This window comes from Piliocolobus tephrosceles, chromosome 4 (genome assembly GCF_002776525.5).
Source record: "Piliocolobus tephrosceles isolate RC106 chromosome 4, ASM277652v3, whole genome shotgun sequence".
Classification (NCBI taxonomy): Eukaryota; Metazoa; Chordata; class Mammalia; order Primates; family Cercopithecidae; genus Piliocolobus; species Piliocolobus tephrosceles.
In genome coordinates this window covers 92,668,382-92,678,895 of record NC_045437.1, presented here as the reverse complement: position 1 = coordinate 92,678,895, position 10,514 = coordinate 92,668,382, and the positions used below count along the sequence as shown (strand labels likewise).

Below are 10,514 nucleotides of genomic sequence, written 5' to 3'. Positions count from 1 at the left end.
ATATATATATGTTTGATGATCACCTATTAGAGGGATGGTATCCCATTTTCTATCGTAGGCTAATTTCAGCCAGTTTTCGGTGAAGGCCTGGGACACTTTAAAAGAAAGACTGGCTGCGGAACGTGGGTTCAGCAGGAAAAAGTACAGCGATCCACCAGTAAGTACTAAACTAGCGGCCATTGCAGGTGAAGGGGAGTGGAGTCTGCAGGTGAAGCCTCTGCTTGTCCTTTGTATGCACTATCTCAACCCCCATGACCACGCCACAAGGTAGAAATTAGTATCCCTATTTTATAGGCAAAAAAAAAAAAAGCAGAAATGTAAAGTAACATAGTCAAACCTACATAGTAAATATGCATCCAAGCAAAGATCTTAACCAGGTGTTTCTGACCCATGGCACTACCACCACCTCATCAAGGTGCCTCAGTATGTCAGTTCTGGTCTAAATTGTTCCATAGATTCCACTCTCATTTAGTTTTCCTTAAACCTTTCATGAGGTTAATATTCATGCTCAAAACTGGAGTAAAGAAGCCAAAGACTTAGTACGTGTAACTTCAGATTTAGTATTATTGTGTGAAATAATTACAAAATATAATTATAAAATAAATTACATTTTTAAAAAATTTTACTTTTTGAGACAGTCTCACTGTCTTCTGGCTAGAGTACAGTGGTGTGACCTTAGCTCACAGCTTCCTCTGCTTCCCGGGTTCAAGCGATTCTTGTGCCTCAGCCTTCCGGGTAGCTGGGATTATAGGAATGGCCGCCTTGCCCGGCTGATTTTTGTATTTTTAGTAGAGATGGGGTTTCACCACGTTGGCCAGGCTGGTCTTGAACTCCCAACCTCAGGTGATCCACCCACCTTGGCCTCCAAAAGCTCTGGGATTACAGCCATGAGTCACCATGCCCAGCCAAAACATTACATTTAAATGGATACTCATATAATTTTTAAATTATTATTCCAATTACTTCACATAAATTTGTATTGATATCAAAGTTACCTTCCAGTGTGAATTATTTCACAACTATGAATCTTTTGAAGTATGTATTTTGCATCATAAATATTTAAAGTGTATAGCAAAAAAAAATTGTAAATTTATCTGAAGACTGCACTGTAACTTAAAAAAAAGTTTATAATTAAGATTTGAGACTGGTTACCCAATCCTTACTTTCAGGGTCTGTCTTAAGTTCGACATAAATAAATTTAAAATATAAAAATATTTTCCTTTCCAATTTTTTTTTTTTTTTGGTTTGGTGTAAAACATTTGAATTACACATCACTGATAAAGTTAGAAGTACTTTCACACTTCCAATTGCTATTCCTATTTATAGCCCCCAAAATTAGACACTCATTTTTCAGAGTGACATTAAAATTTAGCTGTCTGTTAATAATTTAACTACAACTCAAAACCATAGAGCCCAAAGGCTGTCACACTGAGAGGCATTAACATGATCTAAAAAGCAAACCTTCATGCCTGGCATAGGTTGAGTATCCCTTATCTGAAATGCTTGGGACCAGAGATGTTTCAATGCTTCCATTTTATTTTAGATTTTGGAAAATTTGATAAATATATATATATATGTGGATATATATATGTGTGTGTGTGTATATATATTATTAAGAATGTTTAATAGTACATATATATACACACACATTCTTAATAGTTTAGCATTTCTAATCTCCTTAATAGTTTAGCATCTCTAATCCAAAAACCCAAAATCCAAAATGCTCCAGTAAGCATTTTCTTTGAGCACACATCAGCACTCAAAAAATCTTGGATTTTAGGATATTTTGTATATTACGGTTTTACAACCTTTATAAATTTTCAGATAATGACAAGAATGTAAAATAGGATACATGAGAGAATGCAATTTGACTTTAAATAGAGCAACAGTTATGACTGTGCCATTCTGAAATCAATCTAATTTTTCTAGGTGCACTAACCAGGTGTTTTAAGCACTCTCACGCTCACCTTTGAGTTAAGGTGCAAATCTCTGCTCCACCATCACGTGGCAAGTAGGGTTGTGAACACCAATACCAAAATACAACACTGTTTCAAGACTTGAGATTTACATATATAATCTCTAGTAGAGTTGCTGCCAGAGTCAATGCTATCATATATATATGTAATACAAATGTCTCAATACTAAAAGATTCAATGAATCAGAGGAGATTTGGATTTTGATTTGCACAGTCTGAAATTCTTGATTCTAGATTAGAATATTAAAAACACACAGTTGTACCAAATTTGCAAGAAAAATTAAGATGTAAGCATACTTCATGCTGACAAGGATTTGTTTGTATGAAAACAAGCGCTTTCATACACTGCCAATGGGAATGTAAATTAGTACAATCATTCTGGACATATACAATTTCATAGCATTTATGATGTCTTACAGATGTTCCTATTCTTTGACAACGAATCTATTCTAAGGACATAATCCCAATTTCAGAGTGAGATATTTACATTAAATCTTCAATGCAGCTGTTATTTCTAATAGGGAAAATAAAGGAGATACCTAAATTTATACCTATAGTTAAAATAGTTAAAATTTACACCTATATTAAAAATGTTAACAAGCGGTTTTTAATCCAGTGTAAAATGCTTAAGACGTAAGTTTAAAAATAAAAGACACACAATTGGGTAGATAGTATCTATTTTCCCAGCCCCTTTTTCTAAGCAGAGGAAAACTGACTTGAGGGAATTTTGCCAGAATCAAACTGGGATTGTTATTGAGGCACAGGATTATGGGTGATTTTTATTTTTTACTTTTTGCATCTTTATATATTATCTGACTGTCCTACAACAAGCACTTATAACATTTTTCTAATCACCATGCCCATTTCAGTTTCTGAACATGACCACTGTGCACAATATGGAATATATCTTTCCTGACCTTTTTAATTCACTTATGAACAAAACAGACATTGTCTATAAGTGTGATTATTCTCTGCACACTTGGCTACAACCATCATATAAGACTTTCATAATCAGAAAAAATTAAAGTTTCTTCATGAAATTCAACTATTTGCTATTCAAGGAGATGAAGGAGATTGGTGATTTGCTGAGTCATCTGCTTCTTTCCTCACTCAGAACGCCTCTGGTTTTTCTACTTCTCCCTATACATTTTGGAAGAATTCCAAAGGTACATTAGAGAAATGGCCCTAGTAAGCTGAGCCTGCTGCCAGAGTGACCACAGGGAGGCAAATTCAAACATGCTCCATTCCATTCAATGGGCTGGTGGTCACATATTTTAACCATGAAAGGAGCAAGAATTCACTCAACTTCTAACTCAAAATTTCTTCTTAGTTTTCTCACTGCTACCCTGCAAGTAGTGCAAGGAGAATCAAAGAAGGATGGCTATTAGTTACACAACTAAAAAGAACCTTTTAGAATCTGTATAGTTCGTCACCCTCTTCATTTCACAAATGAGACTTGAAGACAAGAAATGTCAGGTGACTTGCCCACAGACACACTGGTCAGGACGCAAAGCCAAGGCTGGAATTGGGGCCCATCCTGAGGAAATGACACTGATGCTGCTGTCTACAGCTCCCCTCCCCACCCCAGTTCTCAGGAGCTGGTGTGCTCGCCTACAGCTGACTTTAGAGAAGCTGCTGCCAGATCCTGCCTCTACCATTCCTGCTGTTCCCTGCTTCCGACTCCTAAGACGACTTGGTTTCATAGCTAGGGAAGCAATAAAGAGCACCACAGCAGTCGCTGCACATCATCATCCAGCCAGCCCTCCTGACCCCAGCCCCTGCATAAAGGGTGAAAGGGGAGCAGGTGCCTGCAGTAGGTAGACTCATGGAAGAAAAAGCACAAGATTAGGAGGAGCAAGGGTTCACCACATTACTGCTTATCTCTCGTTTTTAATATGACATATATTTTCATGTGTTCCATATTCCTTTTGAAAATCTTTTCAGTGAGTTATGCTGACATCATGTTTGATGCCAATGCCTTCTATGCAAATTATAAGCAAATTTGGTAGCTATTTTATAACACAGCAAAAGAGAAAAGGTGGGGATGGGAGACAATCCCTAATTCATTAATGTATGATGGGGACAGGCATTCATATTCAATTTACTTGAAAAAGATTGCTCTCAAACTGTGCTGCAAAATGAATGTCCCTGGCAAAGAGATGGACCCTCTTTCCTTTCACAAGTTTATTACAACACAAAGTCTTCTTCAAGCGCATTTATGCTTCGGTGGTGGATTTCCAAGTTCAGGACCATTAATCTTACTATCAATAGCCATTTATTAAAGGCAAGTCACAGTTCTAGGGACTGTAGGAGACACAGCAACATAATAACATAGATCCTTTATTAGTGGAAATTTTAAGTTTCCTCCTGCGACCAGGAATTATGGCTTCCTCCTCACAGTTAAACTTCTAAAGCACACACACAAAGAATGAGATTAGTCATTTAGAGAATAACCCAAAATTCCAGAGTCTTAGGGGATGACTGAGGGGTTTGGGAACATTTGAAACGCCAATCAAGAGGAAGGACCCAGGTTTAAAAAAAAAAAAAAAAAAAAGAGCAGACAGAGGACTAAAACATACTCATGACTTAGGAAGTAAATACCTAATCGAGTATGCTGTACCTAATTTGTATCAAGTATTGTGCAAATGCTAAGAGATTGGTCAGCCCTGGCCATAGAACCAGTAGCTAGAACATCCAGGAAGATCAGAGATGCTTGGTCTGATTAATACAAACACTATGTTATAGGACAGAAGACATCTACCAGAACTCACCATGCCCTGGATCAAACACCACTAGACACTACTCTCATATGTTCACCATACAACCTTCAGATTACTAATTCTTTTTCTGGTTATGAAAAGCAGTGCCCTAGGTGTTAAAATGGTCACTGGAACGGTTTGCCCCCACTTTATCTCCATCTTGCGGAGTCTGCTCACAAGCAACCCTAAATCACGGGTGACCCCACTGCCCCCCAGGAAGTCATCTGGAAGACAATATTCAGCCATCTCCAGTGGCATCATTCTCCTTCTTTCAGAATGCAGAAACTGATTCAATCTCCAAAAACTAGACTTTTTTAAAAAGCTAATTTTAGAAAGATGGAAATACTTTTTAATTTACTAATCATATTTCTTCTTAACAATGGATGTAGTCTTTTCTGTTGAGAAGCTTCTTAGATGATTTGCACAAAATTATCTATTCCTGTGTTTCTCTGGTATGGATAGAGCATACCAAGCACTTTTAGTAAACGTCTTCATCAACAGAGGGTTTTCTCCTAGAAGCTAATGAGAGAATTCTGTAATCACCAGGAGCTTTATCCCTGACTAGGAGTGCCCTACCTATAATGAGTAATTTATGAAAGCTGTCTCTAGACAGACAGTTTGGATCTTTATTTAGGCAACAAATAAATGAAGGTGTGATCACATGAGGGGCTTAGAGCCAGTTTTAGGTCTAAAATGACGAAAGCATGATATCAAGTCTGTGTCCTCTTGTTAGCTTTTTTCCCAGTCGTTTTTCTGTATCTCAAGGTCACTCTCGCTGCCCTACTTTCAGGGTCCCAGGCTCATACTGCACACGAGGCTGCCCGTGGCTTGTCGGAAGGTACATTGGAAAGTTTCCATTTCCCTGTCTTGGCAGATGACCAAAGTTAAAAGTAATGTGCATCTTTCTGAGGAAATATTTTTAAAAGTAAATGACTATTGTTAGCTGCTACACAATTCTACCATTAAATTGGATTATATCTTCCTTTTAGTAATTGCCCATCTAAAGTTCTACTTAGATTTTCATTGGAAAACAGTAGTGCATTCCAGCCTTGGACTCATTAACTCCAACCAATAAAAATAAAAAATTGGTATAGAAATTATTAAAAGAATACTCAACATTCTGGCAGTGACCACTGCTAAGAATGCAGGTGTTGAAGGATCTTTGGTAGTTGAGGCAATTGTGCAGCGTTCCTCAGAAGCTGGTTATAGAGCTATGGTTGGGGATTTTGTGAATATGGTGGAAAAGAAATCATTGACCCAATGAAGGATGCGAGAACTGCTTTATTAGATGCTGCTTGAGTGCCTTCTCCATTAATTACAGCAGAAGTTATAGTCACAGAAATTCCTAAAGAAGAGAAGGACCCTGGAATGGGTGCTGTAGGTGGGATGGGAGGTGGCATTTCTGATTCCTAGAATAGAGCTTGACCTTTATTCATGAACTTGTGATAGGAAGCTCAAGGCAGGATTTCTCACCAGTAACTAAAGAAAAGTCTAGGTGATGTTTTAAAAAAGTCACTATAACCCTCGGTTACTGGTTTATGTTTTAAATCACCGTAACCATCAGTTACTGATTTCAACTGACAATAAATAGCAGTTTACTGCTGTCATTTTCCATGCCTACAAATAATTATTTTGTACTTTTGGATAAAAACACATTTTACATTCCTGATACTGGGTGAAAGAGCCGCGTACCCATGTATTGCTTTCAGCTTAAACCACTGAGACATTATTACTACTATGCTGTTAAAATCAGGATTTTAGTGCTTGCTAACAGCAGATGAGAAGTTAAGAAGCAGCTTTGCTGTGGAGAGTAAGAATAATTGTGTACAAAGTAGAGGAATACCCAATTGTGTGACAACCTTTATGTAATACAAATTTGTTTAAAGTTAAAAAAGAATGAATTGTTAGATACCTTCAGTTATGCAAGAAAGATCGAATTCCACCATATTCACAAAATCCCCAACCATAGCTCCATAACCAGCTTCTGAGGAACGCTGCACAATTGCCTCAACTACCAAAGATCCTTCAACACCTGCATTCTTAGCAGTGGTCACTGCCAGAATGTTGAGTATTCTTTTAATAATTTCTATACCAATTTTTTATTTTTATTAGTTGGAGTTAATGAGTCCAAGGCTGGAATGCACTGAAGCAAGGCACAACCCCATCCCAGAATGATGTTTTCTTCAATAGCAGCTCTTATAGCATTAAGGGCATCTAAAACTCTTTCTTTTCATTCATTTTGACATCACTTGCCACACCAACCTTCAGCACAGCTACTCCATTTTAAAGTTTTGCCATTCATTCAATTTTCCCTTTTCATATTCACTAGCTGTGATATCTAACTGCTCAATGATTTCTTGAATATAATTTTCAATTCAAGACTTGTCACCCTTTCCTTTAAAGAGCACAGCATCACCTTTGGTCACAATGACCTCTCCAACTTTTCCTGTGTTACGAGGCCAACCCCTCTTTTGCAAACACTGCACCACCAACAGCAAGAGCCGTATCTTTAAGCTGGTTCTTTCTATTGTCAACAAACCTGGAACTTTCACTGTTATAACCTGAAGACCAACTTTCAGCCTATTCAAAAGGAAAGTTTGTATAGCTTCTCCATCAACATCTTCAGCAATGACAGCCAAAGGCTTATAGTGAGCATTGGCAATTTCAAGAGTAGGTGCAACAGACTGGGTACTAGACATTTCTGTTTCACTCAACAGAACATAGGCATCCTTGAATTCACATTTCTGACCTTTCGATGTATTAATAAGTTATGCGAAAATTTAGCCTAATTGTTCGATGTATTAATAAGGTATGCAAAAATTTTGATGTATTAATAGGTATGCAAAAATTAGATATGGTGATTCTAATGCACCATTCAGTGTTTTTCCATCCTTTACTGTAATGACAGCCTTTCTTGCAACCCCTTTCATTGCTTCAGAAATGATGTTGCTGACCTTTTTGTCTCTATTTGCAGAAATTGTAGCAACCTGAGTAATTTCTTCAAGGGTTGTCACAGGTTTAGACTGCTTTTTATTTTTTTGAGAGGGAGTCTCCCTCTGTCGCTCAGGCTGGAGTTAGGCTGTTTCTTAAGTTCAGCAATTACAGCATCAATAGCTAACATCATACCTTTTCTGATTTTCACTGGATTAGCACCTCTGCTAATCTTCTCAAAATCTTTCTTGACCATAGGGTGTGTGAGTACAGTAGCAGTGGTGGTGCCACCCCCAGCCTCTTCATTTGTGTTATTGGCAACATCTTAGTGTTACTGGCAACAAGCTTAGCTCCAATATTTTTATATTTATCCTTTAAGCCAATTGACTTTGCAACAGTCACACCATCTTTTGTTACTCTGGGACTTCCCTAGCTTCGTTCAGTAATCACAGTTCTTCCCTTCGGCCCCACTGTAGCAGCTATGGCATTGACTAAAAGGTCAACACCTTGAAGCACTAAGGCTCAGGCACCTGCACCAAATTTTACATCTTTGGCATAAGCCCAAATGAGATGAAGAGCCCAGTATTCTGACACTGGTCTCATGTGCGGAAAGACTTGGGTAATCCAAGTATTTCTGCGGGGCAGCGGCAGAGCTTGTGCAGTCAGGCAGGTCAGCGGCCAGTGAGGGTCAGAATGCAAGACGTACATGGCCATGAGCCCACGTCCCCTCCCTCCGCCTCTCCCCTGCCTGGTGGCACCTCGTGTGCTGGCAGCTCCCACCATATTCTTTAGATCTTAATCTACTAAAGTGACAAAATTATCCAAGCAAGTAATCAACAACGGGCACTCAAACAGCTCATCTTCATTAAAATTCGGTAGTCTTACTTTCTTAGTGAGATAAGCAGCAGCTCTCAGTTGCTCTGGTGATAAAATTCTCAAAGTGCTGTGAGGAATAAATGTAGCAATATCTATGGGTGCCTGAGGTGGGCCAGGCAGAACCCTCAATCTTTTTTCTCAAAAGAAACAGAAGACAGTTGAATAAAATAATAGTCAATTCCTTTTGCTCAAATAAAAAGGAAGAGAGCTGGATGAAATAAGCTACAGAGAATATAATTTAAGAGGGTTAGCTCCAGATGCAGCAAACACTAGGATTTTAAAGAAATACACACAAAAATATATAATAAAATATTACAGATCATCCCATCCTTTGCTAGGCCCTAAAAGTTGATGAAGCATATGGCAAAGGAAAAAAATACTAAGGGAAATATAAATTTCTTTTCTCATTTTAATAAAATACTTCCTATTTACCTGGAAGATTTTGTTGACATTAAGGTAGCATTAATCTACATCCCTCAATAGGGAATAATCATTCCTTCACAACAAACATTCCAATCTGAAGTAAAAAGCAAGGAAAGAACACAAGAAATAAAAATGAATCATAAACTTTGTAAAAGTTCATCCATACCTTGAATTTCAAAGACAACATCGGCAAGCATTGGCTTATTAAGGAAAAACTTGAGTGAAGTGTTATAAAACCACAGAGGTTTTCTGGCTTGATAGGTTTTGCAATTCCTTAGGCAATTAATCTATAAGGGAAAACAAAAATATAGGGGAAAGGTATTTAATATGCTTTGATAACACACCGGCTAGGCTGAGAATTTGGAAAATTATGCTAAATCTCAAAAGAAATATGATTCTATACTCTATGGCATCTCTGATCATAGGTTTCAAAAGAACTTACCTTCAAGAACGGTATGGGCTGCCTGTCAGTGAACAACACAGCTCTCTTTGGCATTCATAGCAGTAAACGAATTGTCTAAGTGAAAACTCAGCTCCATGGCTGAGAAGCTGCAAGGTCCTAAAACCCCTATGAGTCTTTGTTCGGAAACAGACAACAGTAGTCCAACCCCACACAAATGCCTACTACTAAAATATGTTTACATGTACAACCTAATTTGTTCATTAAGATAGTACTTGATTTGTAATTAAGAAAAATACATTCTTTGGCCAGGCGCAGTGGCTCACGCCTATAATCCCAGCACTTTGGAGGCCAAGGAGGGCACTTGAGGTCTGGAGTTTCAGACGAGCCTGGCCAATATAGTTAAACCCCATTTCTACTGAAAATACAAAATTAGCTGGACGTGGTGGCATGTGCCTGTAATAACAGCTACTCGGGAGGCTGAGGTAGTAGAATCACTTGAACCCAGGAGGTGGAGGCTGTAGTGAGCTGAGATTATGCCACTGCACTCCAGCCTGAGACCCTGTCTCTGGAAAAAAAAAAAAGAAAAATACATCTTTCCCTTATCACACCATATCCTTCTTCTACTTACTAGCTTAACACTTTCTCTTAAAGCAGTGAACATTTAAAAAATAACCAAGAGTGATGAATTGGTTCATCTCCATCTTTTTTGAGATGGAGTCTTGCTCTGTGGCCCAGGCTAGAGTGCAATGGCGCGATCTTGGCTCACTGCAACCTCCACCTCCCAGACTCAAGAGTTTCTCATGCCTCAGCCTCCCAAGAAGCTGGGACTACAGGCATGCACCACCATGCCCAGCTAATTTTTTGTAGAGATAGGGTTTTTCCATGTTTCCCAGGTTGGTCTCAAACTCCTAACCTCAGGCAATCTGCCTGCCACAGCCTCCCAAAATGCTAGGATTACAGGTGTGAGCCACCAGGCCCAGGTGGTTCACCTCCATCTTCACATCCAATCTTATAATCCTAATTGTCCTTCCTACTCACAGTAGAGCCCACTAGAACCTATAAAGTTAATCAAGACAACTAGATGAACTGTTTTGAAAATGAGAATACAGGCATATGTGCACATTTTTACAAAGGACTATTCAGTTGC

The 10,514-nt window shown here is 38.4% G+C and overlaps 1 protein-coding gene across 1 annotated transcript in view; it reads right to left on the bottom strand.

Annotated features, from left to right (window-relative positions):
* Positions 1 to 10,514, bottom strand: part of RHOBTB3 (Rho related BTB domain containing 3) — a 61,209-nt gene that overhangs the window by 18,117 nt on the left and 32,578 nt on the right. The window contains exon 8 of the mRNA XM_023212184.3: positions 9,131 to 9,251. Within this exon, the coding sequence (XP_023067952.1) occupies positions 9,131 to 9,251 (121 nt within the window). The remainder of the gene's footprint in view (positions 1 to 9,130; positions 9,252 to 10,514) is intronic.